Source organism: Fragaria vesca, linkage group LG4 (genome assembly GCF_000184155.1).
Source record: "Fragaria vesca subsp. vesca linkage group LG4, FraVesHawaii_1.0, whole genome shotgun sequence".
In the NCBI taxonomy this organism is placed as follows: domain Eukaryota; kingdom Viridiplantae; phylum Streptophyta; class Magnoliopsida; order Rosales; family Rosaceae; genus Fragaria; species Fragaria vesca.
Genome location: NC_020494.1, coordinates 8,088,633 through 8,111,713, shown reverse-complemented (window position 1 = coordinate 8,111,713; position 23,081 = coordinate 8,088,633). Strand labels below are relative to the sequence as shown.

General features: G+C 37.7%; 5 protein-coding genes across 6 annotated transcripts in view; 3 read left to right on the top strand and 2 right to left on the bottom strand.

The window, feature by feature from the left end:
- Positions 1-1,136: 1,136 nt before the first annotated feature.
- On the bottom strand, positions 1,137-3,306 carry LOC101292987 (ABC transporter I family member 6, chloroplastic-like). The gene is made up of 5 exons (XM_004296671.1): positions 2,934-3,306; positions 2,637-2,858; positions 2,433-2,555; positions 1,876-2,052; positions 1,137-1,581 (listed from the first exon to the last, which is right to left on the bottom strand). Exons 1-5 carry the CDS (start codon positions 3,276-3,278, stop codon positions 1,501-1,503), a joined length of 948 nt encoding a protein of 315 aa, XP_004296719.1. The 5' UTR covers positions 3,279-3,306; the 3' UTR covers positions 1,137-1,500.
- An 85-nt stretch (positions 3,307-3,391) lies between these two features.
- On the top strand, positions 3,392-5,494 carry LOC101292690 (zinc finger CCCH domain-containing protein 40-like). Its single transcript, XM_004296670.1, has 3 exons — positions 3,392-3,782; positions 3,846-4,069; positions 4,357-5,494. Exons 1-3 carry the CDS (start codon positions 3,408-3,410, stop codon positions 5,249-5,251), a joined length of 1,494 nt encoding a protein of 497 aa, XP_004296718.1. The 5' UTR covers positions 3,392-3,407; the 3' UTR covers positions 5,252-5,494.
- A 503-nt stretch (positions 5,495-5,997) lies between these two features.
- On the bottom strand, positions 5,998-13,420 carry LOC101292398 (uncharacterized protein At3g49140-like). Its single transcript, XM_004296669.1, has 13 exons — positions 13,282-13,420; positions 12,585-12,708; positions 11,848-12,079; positions 11,563-11,665; positions 11,403-11,467; positions 10,664-10,780; positions 9,905-10,000; positions 9,069-9,219; positions 8,642-8,751; positions 8,248-8,397; positions 7,354-7,449; positions 6,429-6,574; positions 5,998-6,325 (listed from the first exon to the last, which is right to left on the bottom strand). The coding sequence occupies exons 1-12, from the start codon at positions 13,313-13,315 to the stop codon at positions 6,461-6,463; spliced, it is 1,392 nt and encodes a 463-aa protein (XP_004296717.1). The 5' UTR covers positions 13,316-13,420; the 3' UTR covers positions 5,998-6,325; positions 6,429-6,460.
- A 2,825-nt stretch (positions 13,421-16,245) lies between these two features.
- On the top strand, positions 16,246-19,090 carry LOC101291913. Of its 2 annotated transcripts, XM_004296668.1 has the most exons (3): positions 16,246-16,787; positions 17,392-18,456; positions 18,553-19,090. In XM_004296668.1, exons 2-3 carry the CDS (start codon positions 17,490-17,492, stop codon positions 18,765-18,767), a joined length of 1,182 nt encoding a protein of 393 aa, XP_004296716.1. In that variant the 5' UTR covers positions 16,246-16,787; positions 17,392-17,489; the 3' UTR covers positions 18,768-19,090. The 2 variants fall into 2 exon arrangements, with proteins under 2 accessions (XP_004296716.1, XP_004296715.1); XM_004296667.1 differs by having other exon boundaries at positions 17,392-19,090.
- Positions 19,091-19,351: 261 nt separating this feature from the next.
- LOC101291618 (2,3-dimethylmalate lyase-like) overlaps positions 19,352-23,081 on the top strand; it is a 5,927-nt gene continuing 2,197 nt past the window's right edge. Inside the window, exons 1-4 of the mRNA XM_004296666.1 lie at positions 19,352-19,724; positions 20,899-21,110; positions 21,820-22,101; positions 22,602-22,724. Coding sequence (XP_004296714.1) covers positions 19,382-19,724; positions 20,899-21,110; positions 21,820-22,101; positions 22,602-22,724 — 960 coding nt within the window. The 5' untranslated portion in view covers positions 19,352-19,381. The remainder of the gene's footprint in view (positions 19,725-20,898; positions 21,111-21,819; positions 22,102-22,601; positions 22,725-23,081) is intronic.

The following is a 23,081-nucleotide window of genomic DNA, read 5'->3' as shown; positions in this document are numbered from 1 at the left end:
TATGATAATCATATATCTCTTTAGAGCAGCCAACTATTTCCCCTATAAGTAGATAGTAAAGATAAATCCAACTGCATGATTGATCACTGACTTATGCGCATTGATTATAGCCATATTGATTGTTGCCTTCTTGGAATTCATTTGAGGTTTCAGTCCCACTACCTAAACTGATAGACTCAAAACTTAACGCAACTGAAGCAACATCTTGATCATCATTTGCACCTCTAGTCCTCCTCCCATACATGGTATCCTCTTGCTCTCCATACCTAGTACTTCTAAAGTCATTATCATGATCATGATCATGATCGTAATTTTGTTCAGATGAAAAATTGTTCAGTTCTCCCACTGTAGAAGATTGTCCATATTCATTCAGATATACTCGAGGAAATTACTCATCTCTCAAATATTTGTTGAACGTGATTTTTCTTTATGTGAATTTTTTTTTACAGATATTTCTTTAATATATTGAAGATATATCGTAAATATCGTAAATATCGGAGATATTTGACAATATCAAAGAAATATCGGAGATACGGTAGAAGATAAGATATTTACCTCTCTAGATATATCGGTCTTTCAAAAAACAGAGATTGGGGGATATATCGGATATATCACATAGATTTTAATCATTTTAATGATGCTTCTCTATAATAGTTCAAAGCGGGCAACAATAATCAGAATAGAGGATTAAGCAGTTCGCAAGATGGTGACTGACACTACTGTCCTTAACTATGAGGTGCGAGGTGTTAAGGGAAGGGTAATTGAGTGGAAAGGTGACAAAAGATGAATCATGCCTTTTGGACTTTAAATCAAAATGGAATCCTTTGAAATGATACTTCATAAGAAAATAGCAGAGATGGGATGGATCAAAAATGATTTTACATGACTGAGATTTAAAGGTGCAACCACAGTTCTAAGTTCGACAACTGAAATGCCTAAACTGCAGACTCAATATATATGCAAAGAACAGGACTCAAGCTACCATATTGAAGACGAGGTGGAGCTACGGATCAATTTTCTCATTCTTGAAATAGGGCAATAGAAATAAGACATTCAAAGTGCATTGTTTTATTGGAGCCAAGTTGCTTGCTTGCAAAACAGGTTAAAGCATTGACAACAAGCTCTTGATCCAATGATTTTCTTTTTGTAGTAGAAAAGCTACTCAAATCTTATATACCATGGAAAATGAGGAAAATACAATTCCTCTGTCCCTACTGTCTATTTATTAGCCATAGATAACCTTAAGTACTACTTCTAAGATAGACGAAAAACAAAAAACCTAGTAAAGATGGAAACTTAAAGTACTAAATGGGATTGCTATGGTTGCCCTCTCTGTAGTCATAAGACCTTGCCTATTGGATTCTTAGCAACTATATCCTTCCTCACAGATTCACATCCTTACAGATTCACAGTGTTCAACTAAGGAGATATGTTTAACATGTAATATTTAAAGTTGTTCACACATAATGAACCATGCCCAAGTAGCTGGTTTTTCCAACCTTAAGCAATTGCTTCGTATCCATCCTTCTCTAGTGCCTCTGCTAAAGAGATGTCACCTGTCTTCACAATCTTCCCATTCTCCTATAAAATAAATCATTTAAATAGTTAGATAAATATGGAAACAGAATGTAAGTACATTTTAAGCTGCTAGAGAATTAGGACAGATGATGCCCTTCAACAATAACATATCAAGCCCTATTTATGTAGGTTTTTTAGAAAGCCAACCATATGTCAAAATCGCGTGCCCATACAACCCTAAAGTTCTCACCTAATTGGAAGAACAACTTATCCCCTGGTTTTAAACAGAAAGTAACAGCTTGTAACTCAAACTGATATCCATTAACAAATTTCCACTGGAAGGGCAGCTAGACTTACCATAATGTGGATGCGTGTTGGCTTTATAAGTTGTAGAAGTCGTATATAATGAGTAATCAGCAACACAGAATTTGTTGGAGTCAAAAGCCCATTCACTGCCTTTGCTACATCTTGGAATGCATCAACATCCAAGCCAGAATCAATCTCATCCAATAAAGCCAGTTCTGCCCCCAAAACCTGCATTAAGCATAAGCATATGCAATCATGAAACTGCTCAATCAAATACCTAAGAATTTATTTTCTCAAAAAGATCAAAGAAAGAGACAAGGGGGAAGAGAATATTAACAGTTAATAGAAAAGCAAAACTTTGTTGGAACCATGAGCATCTTTGTTGAAGAAAACTAACAAACAACATGGTTGTCTGTCTGTATACAGTTTCAGCCACTCAGCAATCTTTCAACATATACCAGGAAATAAGAAAACAGGCCTCATTGGGTTTTCAAGCTATTGAAAACTAGAAGCCACTTGGACACACATATTCACACACTACTGCATTGCTCTATGAATTTTCTAACTGCATCGTTACGTAGCACACACACAATAGAACAAGAACATACCGCCAGTTGTAAAATCTCGTTGCGCTTCTTTTCACCACCGCTAAAGCCCTCATTGACATTCCTATCAAGAAAATCCGTCTTCATGTTGACAAGTTCAAGTTTGGGATACAAATAAGCATAAAACTGCAAAATAACATAAACATATCAATAAACCACCCAACGAATCAAAGCAACAAGACACTGCTAAAACAAAGGATCGTCTACCTCAAACACTCCAAGCTCAGGCAGTCCAAGCTTCGCTCTCTTGGCATTGTATGCCATGCGAAGAAAATTGATATTGCTCACACCTGGGATTTCAACCGGCGACTGAAAGCTCATAAAAAGTCCGGCCAAAGACCTCTCGTCGGCTTCCATCTCCAGCAAGTCCTGCCCTTTAAACACCACACTACCTCCGGTGACCTCGTAGTCCGGATGCCCCACCAGAACCTGAACATTTAACAATGTTAACTCTTCAATTTTCGCATCGAAAAATTAATCACAGAGATATATAAAACAGGAGACCTTGGCGAAAGTGCTTTTGCCGGAGCCGTTCTTGCCCATGACGGCGTGAACCTCACCTTCGTAGACGGTGAGGTTGACGCCCTTGAGAATCTGCTGCTTGGATTCGGCAATCACGGCGGTGAGGTCCTTGACTTGGAGGATGAGCTTCTTCTCGGGTTGACTCCCGGAAGTATGCGGCGGAGAGTCGACGGCGGAGGAGAGGCTGGCGCGGTTTGGGCGGGAACAGCGGAGGAGAGCGCGGGGAGGGGCGGCCCCGAGTGTAAATTGGAGGGAATTGGAGGCTGAAGGTCGGAGAGAAAGAGGAGAGAGTTGTGGTGATGGCGGTGAGGGGACAGTGAGGGCCATCGGAGAGAGTGAGATAGGCGCGTGGACGAGCGCGTTCTCTGTAGAATAATAGAGATACAAGTTGAGAAAGAAAGTCGCATATATAGTAGGCGAGAGAGAGACTAGACAAGCAGCCAAAGAAAGATTAGGATGGCGCATCGGTTGCTAAGGAACGTGGAGGCGGACGGTTGGGAGCGATCGGACTTTCCTATCATCTGCGAGTCATGCCTGGGCGACAACCCCTATGTCAGGATGACCAAAGCCGACTACGACAAAGAATGCAAGATCTGCACGCGCCCCTTCACCGTCTTCCGGTGGCGCCCCGGCCGCGACGCTCGTTTCAAGAAGTCGGAGATTTGCCAGACCTGCAGCAAGTTGAAGAACGTGTGCCAAGTCTGCCTCCTCGATCTCGACTACGGGCTCCCCGTCCAGGTCCGCGACACCGCCCTCGCCATCGCCTCCGACGACGCCATTCCCAAGAGCGACGTCAATCGCGAGTTCTTCGCCGAAGAACATGACCGCAAGGTACCCTAGCTTTTAGCTTTTTTCGATTCCGTTGCGGTTTGTTTGATTATTTTGAATTTGCAGGCTAGGGCTGGCATTGATTACGAATCGTCGTACGGGAAGGCGCGGCCGAATGACACGATTCTCAAGCTGCAGAGGACGACGCCGTATTACAAGAGGAACAGGGCGCATGTGTGCAGTTTCTATATTCGGGGCGAGTGTACCCGAGGTGCCGAGTGCCCTTACCGCCACGAGATGCCTGTTACCGGAGAGTTGTCACAGCAAAATATCAAAGATCGTTACTATGGGTATGTCATACTTCTTTTCATTCTATTCTTCTTCTGCTCCTAGTCTTGATTGTACTATTATTATTATTTACTTGAAGCTTGTGTTTTCGTGTGGCCATGTTTAGTTTCTGGTGTTGTTCTCCCTAGATGAACCTTGTTCCCGCTTGATGAAATTCAATTCGCAATTGTTAGTTTGGTAGATAGTTGCTTTTTTGTTTCGGAGTTGGACATGTCTATCATTCAGATGTGGTAGGTGACTCTAGATGAAATTTATGATCTGTAATATAATATGGTGTTCATCTTTGCAGAGTCAATGATCCTGTGGCAATGAAGCTGCTTAACAAAGCTGGAGAGATGCCCTCCCTGGAACCGCCGGATGATGAAAGCATTCGGACCCTGTATGTCGGCGGGGTTGATGCAAGAGTCTCTGAGCAGGATTTGAGGGATCAGTTTTATGCTCATGGAGAAATAGAGTCCGTTAGGATGGTGGTCCAACGAGCTTGTGCTTTTGTAACATACACAACACGAGAAGCTGCGGAAAAGGCTGCAGAAGAACTCTCCAATAGGCTGGTAGTGAAGGGTCTGAGGTTAAAGTTAATGTGGGGCAGGCCGCAAGCACCAAAACAGGACTTGGAGGGCACAGCTGAGGCTAGGCAACAGGCCGCAGCTCATAGTGGCTTGTTGCCTAGAGCAGTCATATCCCAACAGCAGGGTCAGTTACAAGATCAATCTGCACCGCCAATGCAGCACTACTACAATATGCCACCTCCTCCTTCGCAGGAGAGAACATATTATCCATCCATGGATCCTCAAAGGATGGGCGCAGTTGTTCGATCGCAAGATGGAGCTCCAAGTGGTCCCAGAGGGTCAGGTGAGAACAGTTCTGGTTCTGAGAGGCAGCATTATGCTTTTCAGAGTATGGCTCCTGCACATGGTCAATATCATCAGCAGTTTTATCCTCAACCATATAGTGGTTATATGCCTCCACCACCTTATCAGCAATACCCTCCGCAATATCATGCTGCAGTGCCACCACCATCGTCCATGCCAATAAATCAACATTACCAGCATTCTGCAACACCGGCTACTGCACCCTCAGGTTCTACAACGTCTGTACCCGCACAATCAAATTCTGGACCTTCCGAATCCACACCACCTGGGTCTGGGTCTGTGCCTGCACCAACAGGTTCATCACAGCAGTGACAGTACCATTGTATTTGTGCTTTAATATCTTTGTAAACATGGCTATGTGGGAAAAACTGCCCTTGTCTTCTGGAATCATATATTTTTGTACGATTCTTCAGGATAGTAATCTGGTTTCTTCTTTTTACTTTTTTCTGACTTGAGGACCCTTGTGTTAATATTGGTGCATTTACTTCATCCTACAAACTACATTTGATTTGGAACTGGTTCTCTATTGAAGCTTCCCTCTTCCTCGTGCGAAACAACATCAACTCTTTCTATGTATCATTATGTACTTGTTGGCTGAAGCTTCAGTAGCTGATAATTAACCTGCCATATTGGCCATGTATCTGTCTGCACCATTTGAACGATTCCCTAAATATGATTGTTCTTAAAAATAGTATTAGTTAACCGGTGGTTCCTTTACGATTATTTGGATATCCATTGATAGTTGAGGCTTCAGTGCTTCACTACCAATTTCATCTCATTGTTCTATGGGGAAGTATGAGTTCTGTTGGCTATGGCCTGCTGTCTCCTTATACCTCAGTTGAGTAAAATACTTCCTAATTCGTATCAGGAAGAAATTAAGACACTAGTATCTGAAATTAGGATCCAATGACAATTATCCTCGACTTAATAGCATTTTGTAATTGTCAGCCAGACTTTGATCAATCTGGGTCTAAAATATCATCCAGGATCGAGGCATATTACTAGACATCTAGTTAGTAACATAGATTCACTTGCAAGTAAATATTATATGTTTAGTTAAAACTGCAAATAAATTTTTTTGCTTGAAATATAAATTGTGCAAATGACAAGCAAGATTGCCTCTTCTCTCAATGAAAATGCACCACGTGTCTGATGAAAAATAATGAAAGATTAAATACAGCAGAGGACAAGATTATTCTTGTTTACATTGTAGCGTTTTATTCTGTGATCTCTCCCAAAAAGTATCCGGACAATCTGCCATCCACATGTCCCCATTTTCCAGCTTTGCCTTCATTTTGGTGCAGATTTAAGCAGATCATCATATCTTCCGGGTCAAAGGACCTACAGGTTATTTATCATCTTCCTTTTCCTATGACCAAACATTTTCTACGAGAAATACGATTTTATTGTCAAGAGACGTTAAATTCAAGGCAAAGACAGATGCCAAGAGTAAAATAGGGAGTGAAATACAAGGAGAACAAATAAGTACCTTTCATTCAAGAGTAAATCACAATGATAGAATTAGTAAGACTCTACACCTTGAAAATTATTTCCTTGACTTCTCAACTTTTTACGGCGAGAGCGTGGGAAAAGAAGTTGCTCAATCTGTTTTTCAGCTACAAGTTCAGACTTAGCCTGCATATACATGCAGAGAAACCCTTTAGTGATATGTGCAGCTAGGTGCGATAGTGCTTTTTCTCTTTTCTTTTAGATCAACCATCAACCTGGAGTTAAGAATTTGTATAATACACTGTATGTTCAGTGAGTAACATGACTATATGAGGACTACAACAGTGGATAATAACAACATGAAAGATACCATTTGCAATGCCAAAGATGCCATTCCGACCTCCCTTTCATGGGGAACTGGGGATCATATTAGTCACCTCAGAGTTCTAAAAATATCCGTGAAAGGGTAAAAGGCTTTTAAGCGGTCTCTGACAAATATTTTTACAGAAATCTTGTTCTTCAGCCAGAAAAAAGAACAGAAAAAAAAAAGAGTATATGAATGATAAAATCAATGAGCGCTCTTTCTATTGTGAGTATATATATATATGCCTATAATAACTAACGGAAAACTGTTGTGACCCAAAGTGAGATGAGAAATGAGTTTAATTTCCCCAGGGAGAACAGTAAAATAAATTGAACCTTCTTTGTTGTAAACTTGTATTGAATACCAAGTTTTGGTAACATTCAAGATTTTAAGAAAAAACTTGAACGAACGCCCACAAGGGGAAAGCTAAATCAGTAGTCAAATACAAAAATCGCATTCATAGTGAGGATAAGGCAGCATGATACCATCGGATCAATTAAAGAAAAAATGAAATGTAACTACTAAGCCTAATGTATTACTCCATCTACAGGCATGTACAGTATGTACTTATATTAGATACCATTAACTGCTTACTGCATACCCGGACTCTGAAGGGAAAACGATGAGTTTGTACTTCTGACCCAGAGAAAACTCTAACATCCATTCCTAGACTGTCAACCCCAATCAAGTGAGCTCCCTACAAGAGAGTTATTGGCCGACCACCTCAATTCAGTTATTTAAATCTGAATGTAGCAACTAGCAGGCAACTAATTAAAATTTTTAAGAGTTTGTACAAATACAAGTAAGATATAAATGTACATATATGGAAAAACAATTGATTTGAAATTTAACACATGCGATTGTCAATCAGAGCACAGATTCTTCCTAGAAGCTAGTAAATATCAAGCAGCCTCCATTATGAATATTAGCAATATGAATGCAGGAGCAAAATGACTGTTTCAGTTACAAACTTCAATCACTCAAGATATTTTAGGTATAGTGTTGGAAAGCTTGGCTGATTGAGACTCTTCTCTTCCCTTTCCTGTACATGTTCTTGTTTTGGTTCTTTCTTGTTTTTCATCTTGTTCTTTCATCTTTTTCTCCTCTTTTTTGTTTTGTTTTGAAACGAAAGAAAACCAAATAGAAACCCAGAAAAATACAAAAAGAAAGGCAATCAGGAAATACTAGAGGCCTGCCCCCCACAACAGCCCTCGAATAGCAGCAAACGAGTCCCATAATACACCTAAAGCCCTTCTACCTTTCTATATGTTTTCTATGACCCATTGTAGATAATTCATAATATCAGACATTGTCAGAAGTAGGGCATATAGACTAAATTTCTCTTGACTGAAGGCATGTGAAGAGGAATCCTCTGGTATGTCAGCATTAAGGTTTCCAACTAATGGTAAATATTATGTAATCTATCACACATTAATGGTAAATATATACACTGCTTAAATCCAGCTTATATACGAATCATAAATCAATTAGTTACCTCAACTTGAAGTCCTTTTCTTTTGCATAAAGCTTTAAGAGCAACATCGCATCTAATACCTCTTTCGTTGAAGCGTTCTACGATATCCGAGATAGAGTTTATAAGAAAATCAGGTTCCGCATCTTGAAAATCTTGCAGGCTAATTGCGGACTGCAAAGGTCATAAAACAAAAAATTATTTAAGAAGAATTTAAACTATCCTTGATCAAATTTGTACAGAAAAGTTGCATAGTTTTGTCCAATTAGCCAGCACAAACCACAGGCAACATCTTTTTGGACATTAGTTAAAAATGACGAAATGATGTCTTTAGCAGAACTTGATCTTTAAACACTTATAGGATAATTAGCAAAAGGGATAAAAGTAGAATAGATGGCAGTAAAACGTTCACACATGCCTGAACACCATATACTGAAAAAAGCTCTATTCTCATTATCTCCAACCGGTAGAGCGTTGAGCGAGTCTTGCTTCGGTCACTTTTGGAACTAATGCTCACTCCTTTACCATCTACACAAAAATTTAATTTTGGTTAATGTGAAACAGCCAATGTCAATTGTAAGAATAACCAGGCCAGAATAAGATTTTCTCCTGTTTACATTTCATCAGCAGAAAGATTGACGATGATGCTCAAATAGTAATGCAGAAATTAATGACCAAATTGTGGGATTCATGTACAGTTGACAGTTGGAGAATAATTTGGCAACAGAAAGTCAGAAACAACCAAATTGTTCACCCAACCCACCTATTGGAAAAGCTCATCTGACTCAACGCACCTGGTATATCAATTATATTAAATAAGCATTCCAGTATTAAAGGAAAATTACCTTTCTCATCCGAGTCATAGTCACTATCCTCATGATGAAATAGTCTTCTTACATAAAATTCTTCATCAGCAAAAGCAGGTATGAGACATCCTAAAATAGAAACACCATTTGATGGGTGATCCATTTTCCTGTCATGTCTGATATTGATGGCCTGTAACAAAACATGCACAAAGATAAATCATCTATAATATGTGTGAAAGCAATGTCAAAAAGGCCCAAATATTAAAATTATTTTTACTCCTATATCATATCAGTTTTTTCATAAGAGTTAAGACCTTATCTAATCTATGGGATATGTTTTGAAACACCAGTGTTTATGTTCAGTTCCAGATAGATATAACTTTTCTCAGCTTCTAAAAGTATGTTGCTAAAGTATGTTGCTCACCATATACAAGGAAGCAAGCCTAATATTAATTCATTTACATTGACTATTATAATAATTATTACTACAATTATAATTATACTTATAATAATAATAATTATTATTATTATTAATTTTTTTTCATGAGCCACAGCATATGGGATTTTAAGCAAATAAAAAAAATTACTACTTGGCTTAAGATAGTACCACTAATCAGATTAACACATTATTGACTGCAAAAACATAAATGGCTCATTGAGAAAGTAACTTTAGAGCAGAATGCCATTGGTGCGAGCGGCATCACCACATGGTCCACGCAACAGCGGAAAATGGAGTCCAACAATGGCTCAAGTACGCAATGATGAACAGTATGCAATATAATTTAACTCTTGTAGAATATCTGGAACTACAAGCTCATGATTAACAATTTCAATCATCATACATCTACTGATCAAAACATGAGGTAATCACCTACCTTTGTCAAGCACTTTGCAAAGTAAATGGGATGAATCACGGTAGAAGCATCAGGTATCTCCCAGTCTAGAACATCAAAAGCTTCAGGTTCCACAACCTACATCAACAAAAGAGGTGTGAGAATGAACTGTAACTTATAATTTTGGAATTTAGAAAATTTAAGCAACAGATTTAAGAAATAAAATATTATTCTTAACAAGATATCATGCAAAAAACAAAGTCTTGTCTTCTACAAAAAAAAAAAAAAAACAAACAAACAAACAAAGTCTTGCCGTCCTTTTTTTGAGAAAAGAAAGAAAAATTACAACGAAGCGCCTCTAGGGCGACCAAGACCAAGTCTATCAAGATGGTAAGCAGGGAAGCAAGTACTTGGCAGGCAAATAGCCTTATTTATCCCATAATTCATGCAACTAGTCCTAATATAATTTATAGTCTGTCTAACAATGCCCAGTAATCCATATTGATCAAATTCATAGAGACAGGCGTTTGCCGTTATTAATTTCCTACAATATATCTTAATTTACTTTTTCATTGTTAAAAGTGATTTCCTTGCTAATAATTTGAGGTCCAAGGCCAATCAGATGAAACATACTGACATTCAGAATTTGTTTTACCGTTGCACTTTCTCCCCCCATCTCCAAATTCTCTTCATCAAACAAACTAAGCAGAAGATTCTACTTTTCTGTCGGCACCTCCATTTAATCTAAATAAAAGGGAGATTGTCATACATCTTCCAAAAACCATGATTATTTTTGCTAACCTCTAAATAATCATCGTCAAAAGGCATATCATCACTGTTGTAGTCATCTAGAATGCTGAATCCTCCAGTTATTCTTCCATTGTTGTGTGCAGGGATATCCATTCCAAACAAAGCATTCTGAAGCCAGTGCACTCATATTAGACAAGTTAATTTATCCAAAAGCATAATTACTGATACTGGAAAATATAAAATGAAAACTAATTTAAAAATCTGGACCAGAATAAGTCTACTATCTAGGCTGATATAAATGTTGACATAGAATTTTACTGAACTACTATACAAGCAACTTTTTTGCTCCACTATGTAAAGTCCATTTAATTAAGAACACATCAATACCAAAAAGGGAAAATCCAGGAATATATCCTAGGATAACTTTATAAAAAATTGACTTCAGGCTATTTACCTATAGCAGTCAATCTAAATATTTACTTTGGATCCATGCAAAACTATGGTATTTGAATCTCTCAAACAACCTAATGAGCTAAAAACACAATGCAAAACTATTGCATTTGAATGTCTCAAACTAGCGCACACGCACTCAGCACAAACAGATTGCTAATATAAGACCTAGAACTGGCATAAAAAGTAGTTCACTAAATCACTTATTTCCTTTTCCAACACACTCACGGAGTGGAGGGTAATACCGTAGTTAAGAGCTTCTCAAAATCTAAAAAGAATTAGACCTAAACGGTTTCCATCTTATGTGAGAAAAAACACAGCAAAGCAAGAAAATGCTCACCACAGGGTTACTTGCAGTAGGATCTTCTAATATGTTTGCATCATCAAACAGTTCAAAATATAAATCTACAAAAGCAATAAGAACAATAAGATTGAATTTAATCAAGAGTCTGTTGACAGAAACTACAAATTTATACACATCAAGATGAGGATTCACAGACCTCCATAATCGTCGATAACATATTGAAACTCAGCCCAAGAAATTTGTTCATGCGGTTCAGAGTGTATCTTCCCAGGGAAAACCAGCAAAGCATTGTCGTTAGCCTAAGGCAGAAGGAAAACGTTTAACCATGAATGGTAATGACACAATGAACATTGACAGTTGACTCTAGTTATTGTTTCCCGCAAATAGATATAATACAGATCATCATCAATTGGCCAACTAACTGGCATTTTGGAACTCAAACTTTAAAACTAGTGAACAGCCTTTCTCTAGAAACAGAGACCTCGACTGTTGTTCTTGCTATTTCAGCAGAGGTGAGTTTAGTGTCTCGGACCGTTTTGCACGCTTTCACTTCCTCAAGAGGATGATAACCCTGGTTAGTCATATAGCTAGAAGATTCAGGAGCAGAATCTGAGAAATCTGCAGCAACAAAAACTTTGGAAAGGCAAAGACCATGTCCAATAGACAGCCAATGGAATTGTGTTGGTCCAACTAACGGATTCCTGCACTTCAAACTGCAATAGAAAATCATTTTTTGTTCGACCAACTAGAGGGGCTCTTTTAATGAAAATGGTTTAAAACTATGACATACAGATGAAAATTTTAATGAAAGCGTGGAACATTTTCCTGCCAAAATACGACCATACGATCACAGGCTCACTCCTTCAATTACTCATAATTCCTCCATTTTCAATTTACACTTAAAACTTCATTTCTAGCTTAAAAGCTCCATACCCAAATGATGGGTCAATTTGTAGAATATTAGGACTAAGGAATGAAGTTCATTCCTACAATAAGTACTGAATGCGCACCAAAATTTCTAAGCAAGTATAACTCAAGTACACTTAATCTCGTCTGAAGGAAGGCACTCTTTTCGATCCTCTATTTCTCAGACAACAGTTATATTACACTATTAAGAGCATATTATACTTGGTATCAACTACACCAAAACATACTACATATTCTGAAGAAAAGTTATGACTCTTTAAATAAGAAAAATCATCATAAACTAAGCTCTACCTTACACCCAGACGATCAGGAGATCTTCGACCATCAAAATGAGGTTTCATCCAACTGTTCGAGATCCCATGTTTTGTTGAACAACAAACTCCTTCTGTATGGCATGAATGGCAATGTGAAGAACCTGAAAACACCAATTAGGAACGTTTCAAAAGTGTCCAGCAATGAAATCAAAGGTTTCATGTAGAAGCTAATGCAAACAAGAAATCTCTAGTGAAAATAATTAACTATTACATTAAGCATCCGACGTGACATTACTATCAAGTTAGCAACCAGACAACAGCATTAAACTAACATTTAGAAACACAAATTTTGTCTCATCAATATCTGAAAGATAACATTTTCTTTTTTCTTGTTTGTGTACATTTAGAATGAAATACGATAACGAAGCAATTAGTCATCATCGCATATTCCTATAAACAAGCCCAGTAATCACTCATTTTCTGCATGTGGTATTTCTTCAACAACTATAACTTCCCAAAAAAATGAAAAAAGGAAAAGTAACACAAGCATTGAAGCTAAGCACTTTGTAAGCAGAAGGCGAAAAATCGAAATGGGTTTGGTCAAAGGCATGCAAATCGAAAAAGGGTATATCACGAATTCACGATTGGTGGGGAAAGGCATGATCCGAGATATATTGAAAAAGAAGACAAGAAACCCAAATTGGAAAATAGGAAGAGCGTGATGATGATATTACCCAAGGGAAGAGAAGAAGCAGCTGCAATTGCCATGAGAGAGAGAGAGAGAGAGAGAGAGAGAGAGAGAGATCAGTGGCGGAGTGTGTGTCGTATGAGAGAGCAGTTAATGGTGGCTGTGAGTAGTATGTGCAGTTGTCGGGGTTGGATGGTTTATACCTATATGCTTATGCCTTTGACATCTTCCTCTTTTGCTTAAACCTTCTCTTTTGTTTTCGTCTCTTTTTTGTTTTCGAGTTGAACGGTGTACTTGAACCTTTGAGTGATTTTTTTTGACAAATATCTCCGTTATGCAATTTAGCAACATAATCACCGATTATACTAGACTCTAGACTGTTTATAAATATTATAATATATAAAATATATATCTTCAATAAAGAAATCTAAAAATAAAAAAAAACAAATTATATGTGGTCCTCACTTAACGCCGATAGAACATTAGATATAATGAAGATTCAAGCTAACGGCGATGGCACTAAGTTAGACAGACTTGTGATGTTGCATTGTATTAATCTGATGTTGAGCGATGGTGGGCTAGGTGACCATGCATTAATCACAACAAACAAGTGATGACCATACTTGTTTTAGGTGTTAAACGATAATTAATAGGTTGTGGATATTACTTGTTGTAGGACTAGAACCGAAGTTGAGCATGTACTTCTACGAGTTTTTTGCTTGTGATCCACACGAGAAGAGTTTAATTTTTTGATGTCGAAATGTTCATTTTTTATAGTAAAAACAATCCATTAAAGAGAAGTGCCCCGTGAGCACCCAACGTTTACATTGTCAAAGGATAAAGTCATAGCGGCTTCAGGGGGAACACTCCCTTCCCACATATAATTTGTGCTAATACTATGACCCAGGTTTGCAAGAGCATTAGCAACAAAATTAGCTTCACGAAAAACATGAGTAAAACTAATTGAGTTAAAAGAGCATTTCAAGACATTGATATCTTGGAAATCTTCAGCAATCTCCGGGAGGGAGCAACAATACCATTGGCTACATCAATAACTAATTTGGAGTCCCCTTCAACTTGCACATTGGTAACTCCCAACTCTCGCACCTGAATGAGACTGTTTCTCAGCGCCATAGCTTCAATGACCAGAACAGTGGCTCTTCCATAGTTGAAAGCAATGTCGTTCTATGTTGACATCGAACTGCTACTCTACTGGCAATACTTTTAAATGTTGAGGATTGCATCATTGTATGACATGTTCTAATATGATTGTTGTGTAAATATGCATCCTCAGTGATATGTCTTTAAAATAAATTTCGACTGATGTTCGAAATTTTAGCTAGCCTAGAAAAAAAAAGTTTCTAAAGGACATTATTTTGAAAAATGTTTCTTGGCTAAAGAAATAAATTCACATTTATAATATTGGGTTTGAAATGATTTCATGGAGAGAGGTTATAGTCACACCTCTGAATTTGCTATGTGTGTATCTTTATTATTTTTCACTTTCGTTTGACTTTGTCAACTCAATATGAAAAGACATATAAAGACATGTTTATAAACATCAAAAGAGAAGAGAAGATTATTTTTTTATTTTATTTTTTTTACTAATAACTAACCGATAGAAGATGATGTGATGAACGACTGATTGACATCCAAAGGTCATCGAATCATCAGAATTCTCCTCCAAATCAATTGTGATTCACAGAGAGTCAAGAACAAGAAGATGGACCAATTTATTCGTGAGGCATTAGAGGGTGATTTCTTATGGTATGATAATTCTCTAGTACTTAATGACTATTAAAGACAATAAATTTTTTTAAATTATATTTATTCTCTTTAAAGCGCTTATATACAATAAAAACTAAAACTATAGGTAATATCGATCATGTGACAGAAAAATTTATGTTATCCTACATGTTGCACCATACAAGTTAAAAAACTATTTTCTACAAAAAATATGATCTATCAATGATTTAAAAAAAAATAAATTAAAAATATCATGAGGTATACATATAGAGAACAAAAAATATAAACGTAGAACTATTCAAAAAATATATATATATATATGTATATAAATATCTGGCTTTCTTGGCTAAAGAGGTTCTTATTTATTCTTATGATGCGGATTTCCACTTTAGACTAACTTTTCAATCGAATTTTCACATCTCCACCGTCTAGTCTTTAGATATTAATGTATAGATTATTTCTGTAAAATTTCAGCCAATTTGATTATTACTAATGAATGAACATAATTATGTTGAACTTGAACCGTTCATGTTTATAACAGAAAACACAGTTTTGAGTGCCTTAATGACAACTAAATTGGCTGAAATTTTGTAGAGATGATATATATATTAGGGGAGCCTTAAATTGAGGACTTGGTGAGGACTTTTCGGCTTATCCCACCTTTCTATCTTATATCCACATCTTGACCGTTCAGTTTATAGGTATTTATGAGTAAATCATTTTTGTAAATTTTCAGCCATATTGAAAATCGTTAAGACATTCATAAGTGTGATTTACCAATTATGAACTTGAACGGTCCATGTTTAACATATTTGGTTCATTCATTCATTTGATCTAGTTTGTTAACTTAACGATCACTAATTTGGCTGAAAATTTGTAGAGTTGGTCTACACATATAGACCTAAAAATTGAACGGATGAGATGCCAAGATGTGATCGAAAAATAGGTCTTTTAAATCATAAACCGAAAAATCATCACCAAATCCTCAACTTAAATGTCCTCATTAGAATGACTCCCTATACATTAGTATCTAAATATTACACGGTGGAGATGTGAAAATTCGATAGAAAAGTGAGTCTAAAATAAAAATCTGCACCGTTAGAATAAATAAGGACATCCTTACATGAGAAAGACTTTATGTGTATATATATATATATATATATGTGTAAATGTAAGAAAAAAATAATAATAAAATGTATAATAGAAAAACAAAAGTTAAAAAAATAAAATACTCGTGCAGTAGGGTGGCAGTGGCATCTGGTCTATGGCTGCGTGGAGAGGAAACGACGGTCTAGTAAGGCGAGCGCTTGGTTGGCTTTGCAATGGGCGACGAAGATCTTGCTTGTGGAGGAATTAAGTGGCGGCTTTTCAGAGGCGAGAGAGCGGTGATTACTGTGGAATTCTAAGGAGGAGGAAGATAGGCGCGTCTGGTTCTGCACAAGCAGATGGGTGCCAAACCAGGGAAGAGATCCGGGAAGTGTAGGTCGACGGTTGGATTTTGTTCGACGGCTGAAGACATGTAAGGATCTGGTCACGAGGTGTGGTCATTATCTGACAAGAAATTCTTCGTTTCACGATGAATTAGCAAGATCCAAAAATTCTCTATTCACTACATCAGAGGATGCATCAGGGGATGACCTTAGGTAACTGAAAGTCCATGCTGATGAAGAACAACAAAAGTATGAACATCAAATACCCCGGTTATTCCAATCCTCATAACAGACGCGAAAGGTGAGGTGTGGCGTCCCTGATACTATTCTTGAATCTTGATAGTGAAAGCTGAAGAGAGATGAAATGGGTATACAGGTAATGCTTTCTTGTCAAGCTTTTTCAATTTTGTTGGGGAATTTCACAAATTTAAGCTTCTCCTTTAACCCCTGGCTGGTCTAGTATGTAAGCCCACACTTGACTGACGCTGTTGGTGCTGCTTGAACAATCATTGTCATTTCACCTTTCCATTGCCTTGCACAAGCCCGGTTAAGTTTTCAATTTCATATGAGAGAGGAAGTCATCAATGGAAGATGACCTGAAACTATGCTTGAAAGAAAAAAGGAAAATGATATGAAAACCTCCACTAGAATCCTCCCTTGATTTAAGGACCCATCGGGTTCTGCTTCTAAGGCAATATCATTTGTTGTCTTTCTTCACATCAAGCATATTCTGGAAAGCTGTTCTCAACATGTTCTTTTGTTTCTTTGTGAGATACTTGTTCAGTCTTTATAATTGTGGCATAGTGAGAAACAAATGCTTTTGTAGAAAAGAAAAGAAAAAGAATATATAAATCATACTCAACAGTTCTGGGGGCAGTCCCAGAACTTTGTGGTTTTTCTTATAATGGGAATGACAATGAACTATCCTGCTGATTGTTGTTTTTCTTAGTCCAGTAATGATATTTTATTTTTTTTCTCAGTTCTACTGCATAGGTAGAAATTCTTCACATCAGGTGCGCAAAACACAGAATGTAACGACAGGCAAGAATGCTGTTCATCTATTTACCAAGACAGAACCATGGTCCCGTACATGCTATTTGGTAAGGTTGGGGTTGGCTTCCTCCGTGGAACACAAGTATTTAATCACAAGCAGAAGCGTAATCTGGTTAATGTTAAATTGAAATGGGTTAAAGATAGGGCATTGGATGCTGTTGTGACTGCTGAGAGGGATCTCAAAGCTGCCTGTGTTCTTGTTTCCATCATCTCCTCCTCGTCTCATGGCTGCCTCCCCATATACCATCTCTCTTGTCATCGTGGACAACTCAATCTTCCTTATGAGCTCAAGGTGTCTACTTTCATTAGGAGATACCCTTCTGTTTTCCTAGAGTCCCATGTTCACGATAGCGGTGGCACTCGTGTCCCATGTTTCAGCTTAACTCCTGAAGCCATAAAACTCCACCAAGAAGAGTCCAATCTCGTCCAGCAGAATCAGATTGATATCCTTAATAGGCTTCGGAAACTGCTGATGCTCACTAGGGGATGGAAGCTTCCTTTACAAACCATTGACCAACTGAAATGGGACATAGGTTTGCCATATGATTACCAGCATTCAGTAATTCCACATCACCCTGATCTATTCTCTTTTATCAGCTTACCAGATGACCGTGTTGGCTTGAAGCTCTTATCCTGGGATGATGACCTCGCTGTCTCCCAATTGCAAAAGAATTCTGCTATACAACAAGAGAAAGAAGATATGAGAAATGGCTGTTTAGCTTTTCCAATTGGATTTACTAGGGGTTTTGGATTGAAAAGAAAATGCATGGAGTGGTTGAAAGAGTGGCAAAGCCTCCCTTATAATTCTCCATACTATGACACCTCCCATATAGATCCTCGTACAGATGAATCTGAGAAGAGGGTTGTCGGAGTCTTCCATGAGCTTCTTCATCTCACTATACAAAAGAAAACTGAACGGAAGAATGTGAGCAACCTTCGTAAACCTTTGGCCCTACCCCAGAAGTTCACTAAAGTGTTTGAGCGTCATCCAGGTATTTTCTACATTTCAAAAAAGTGTGACACTCAAACTGTCATTCTGAGGGAAGCCTATGATCATCAACAACTCTTGCAGAAACACCCTACTGCAGAACTGAGAGAAAAATTTGCAATGCTGTTGAGGAAAGGTTTGCTGGATAGGAGCAACGGTCTATACAAGAAGAGTCCAGGAGATGTATCCGAAGTGGATCCATTGAAACATAATATTGTTGATAATATCAGTGATTACCGATCCAGCTTTAAAGAGGATTCGGAGAATGATTTGCTTTCTGAGTATGAATCAGATGAACTACACAATCCTTGCTGAGTCTAGAGTCGAACTTAGCAGCTGAATTTTATCTACATCATTGGTGTAATCAATTAGTAGATATGCATTTCATACAAGATTTCCAACCATTTTCAGAAAAGGTAGCTGGACAGGAGCAGCGGAAAAGTCAGGTGTTAGTCTAGAAGAAGAAACAAACAGTTTAGCACATATTATGTCAAGTTACTTGGTATTTTTGTAAAGGTGCAAATCATTCCAAAGTTCTACAGTTTTTATTGTAATTCTACCAATCTGTTGTTCATTAAGCTTTGTCGATGCATCCGACAAGTTATTATTTTTTGTTACGAGAGACAGAATTGATTTCTGTAACAAAATCAACAGTAGAGTTCTTTCCGAGATTGAAATGTTGATCTTTTGTGTTTTGGATGAAGTTAAAGGGTGATGGGATTATAACAGAAATTTCTTTTTCTTCTTTGAGTAGAGGGATGAGAGGTTAGATTCTGTTTAGAGTAAAACTGAGAAAGAGACAAATGGAGAGGGAGAGAAACACCAAACTGGCTTTGGACTTGAAATGTAGCCGAGTAATATATAGACAAAATATTTCACTTGGGAAGTAGTGAAAACAAAGCAAAACATCAAAGAGAGAGAGAGAGAGAATGAGTTGTGTGCTGCATCCTCAGGTGGGTAGCAGAGAGTGCAGTGCCTCTCTTCCCCACAGTTCCTGCTCTTTCAATCTCAGCTCACCTTCAAATCTTACATTTGGCTCACATCTTCATCAACGTTCACTTTCACTTCCCCACAAGTCAAATGCGTCTCCTCGTATTCTTACCAGAAGGATCAGCGCAGCTTACTCAGGAGACTCAGCTCCACCGGAGTCTCCGGCGAAAGCGCTGCGCCGGATTCTGGAGTTGCCAGGGGTGCACCAAGGCCCTGCTTGCTTTGATGGTCTCAGTGCCAAGCTTGTGGAAAGGGCTGGCTTCCAGTATTGCTTCACTAGTGGTATATCCCACTTTCATGCTTTTCTTCCTTTTGTTTTCAATTAAGGATTTGGGTTTTCTGTATTGGTTTATAGTGAAATTATTGCATGTTTTGATCTGGGTTTTGAAAGATTAAGGTTTTTGAGGTAGGACTGGATATATAAACTTGGGTTTGGACTGTTTATATTCATACATTGCATTGTTTTATCCACTGAAATCTGTGGAATTACGACTAGAGAGTTAGGCATGATTATATCATATGTTATGTATTTTCTGAGAGAAATATGGATTGTTTCTGGGATGTATACCAGTTTTGATCAATGGATTGAAGTAGTTTATTTCGGTTTCATGATGAAATTTATATATCTGATCTTCTGAAGATCTTAAACAACGACAGAGTACAACAGCAAACACCCAGCTTCTACAAAAACTAATAAAAGAAAAGAACAAAAAAAAAACACAAAAACAGTAAGACTATAACTACCCAATTTCGCACAATCTACTGTTTCCTCAGAAAAGTTGAACCTTGGAATTTGGATATGAATCCATTCTCAATTTTGAATTTTCCATAAGTGCGTTTGAGTTCTGTACTTGGCATACAATATTCTAGCATTTCCTTTTTTGCTAAAACATAATAAAGGTGAGCTGCAACAAGTTTCCTTCCATCTCACCTTAGAATTGCAGCCTCCCAGTCTTGTGTTCTTCAATCTTAAATTTAGCAGCGTAGACTGATCGCCTTGCAGTAATTGTAGTAACAAAGATATGATCTCGGGCTTTTGAAACTCTTCTGCAGAAATGAAGAAGTTCCTTCGTAAACTCAGTGGGGTCATCTGTCTTGGTTTACCCTATCTATTTTTCACAGCCGTACAGCTTGAACTTGAGTAGTTAACTTTGACCATAAACTTGTATATTCTTGTGGAGTCTAACTAGTTAGATGTACATAAGACACACACACACATGGTAACTTGACGCACGAAACTTGCTTGCTGTTTATGTGCTTGTTTTCTGGTGTAATAATTGAAATAAGTTTTATATCTACCTTATATCTGAATGACTAATTACACTTGAGGTACAGCTGCCTTGCACTTCCATCAAATTTCATCATCTTTTTTGGTTGGTTTTTCTTCTTGTCTAACTGTATTGCACATTCACACCTGAGAAACATGTTTAACAATGCCCTTTTGTTCTTCCATTAGGATTTTCAATATCGGCTGCTAGATTAGGGCTGCCAGATACAGGTTTTCTATCCTATGGAGAAATGGTGGATCAGGGGCAACAAATTACTCAATCTGTGTCGATTCCTGTCATTGGGGATGGCGATAATGGTTATGGGAATGCCATGAATGTCAAGAGAACTATCAAGGGATATATTCGAGCTGGCTTTGCTGGGATTCTGCTTGAAGATCAGGTCATTATTGAATTTTTACTATTGCACATTTGAACCATCCTGTGTTATCTCTTGTTCCAATATCATTCTAACTTCTAAATGCTTTTATTTTATGACTGTAACGTAAATCTAAAGCTATGGGCTATTGTTGTCATAAAATCTAGGGCTATTAAACATTTATTAAGAAATCGAGGTTTTTAATTTTTAGTGTTCAATTTGTGGATTTTAGTATTGGGGTCTCTTTGGAGTGGGAGTTTGCTTGCTCTTTGCTGGTAGGATTGTAAACATATGAGTACATCAAAGAATGGGAAACCATATATGAGACAAGCATCGAGATTGAACATAGTTCAGTTTCTCGTGTTTCTTCTCAACAAATAAAACCAATAAAGTTGAATTTGACCGAATATAGGAGTGGCATGAGAATTTGACCTGAATTTGACCTGAAATCATTTCAACTGTAGTCCTGTACCTTTGTGTAGCCGAATGTTTGGTCTTATCCAAACACTTCTTTTTTTCTTATGTATTTTATGTTAACCTTTCTTACTTCTTCCGAGTTGGTATTAGCAATCCAACAAGTCAATCTACAGTTTAATGTTAATATGTCCCTATTTCTGTACAGTTACAAAATAAGTGAATAGAAGTGCAAATGAATAGTATTGCTAAAAACATTTCCCCCTTTTCAATACCATTGTCTTGTTGTTGTTTGAGACTTTCTAAAACTGTAATCTAGGTGTCTCCAAAAGCCTGCGGTCATACGCAAGGCAGGAAAGTAGTGTCAAGGGAGGAAGCTGTGATGAGGATAAAAGCAGCAGTTGATGCTCGGAAAGAGAGTGGATCGGACATTGTAATTGTAGCACGAACTGATTCTCGTCAAGCAGTGTCTTTGGAAGAATCACTCTGGAGGTCAAGGGCATTTGCTGATGCTGGAGCAGATGTTCTTTTCATTGATGCACTAGCCTCTAAAGAAGAAATGAAGGCTTTCTGTGGAGTATATCCCTTAGTTCCAAAAATGGTACGTCACATTTTCCATAGTACAAACCAAAAAGTTAGAAAGCAACAAATATCCCATGTTCCTGACAACGCTATTCTACATTTTCCTGCCCAAGGGCTTTGCATACCTTCCACTTTTTACTTCTATGCACGTGGATTCTAGTAACCTAAACAGGATTTTAAAAAATTGGTGACACTACTAGTTCTGATTTATTATGTCCATTTGCCGACATTTGTAATATCAGATTAGGAGTCCCTTTCTAGAGGAATCCCTTTTTTTTTACTCACACACTTGCTCAGACGCAGATACCCCAGCACACAAGCACACACGCGCACCCACCCACACACCCACACACTCATAAAACCCAACCCAATAAACCCTTTAAACTATCATAGGTGACATGTGCATAAATTCAGGTATGTCAATCAGCCTAACAGGGAGTCATCAGCCTGAACTTCTAGTGCTTAGAAAAAAAAAATGAAAAAAATTCTAGTGCTTGATAAAGCTTCATGTTTTATCAGGCGAATATGCTTGAAGGAGGGGGGAAAACACCGATACTCACTCCGCTTGAGCTTGAGGAAATCGGATACAAACTTGTGGCTTATCCACTTTCCTTGATTGGGGTATCTATTCAAGCAATGCAGGTAATGTCCTTTTCTTTTCAGTAAAGTTCATAAACAAAAGTAGGGCTCACTCGGATATCCTATAACTGTGCTTCCACTGCTATAAAGAGTTTAAACTTCATATTGATTATGGATCTTTCTAATTTTCTATCATGGCTTGAAAAATAGAGAAGCTCACAGAGGTATGATATTCTAATAAAAATGTACCGTTCTTAAAGTTTTAAATTGCTTCAGAAGAGTAAACTCTCGTATCATTTTGAGCTTCCGGTTCCATGGAAAGCAAAGGATTACATATTATACATTATATATATATATGCAGAGAGGATGAGAAGCGGACTGTCCGCACTCGGCTTAAAGTGCGGACTTCGTCCGTTCTCC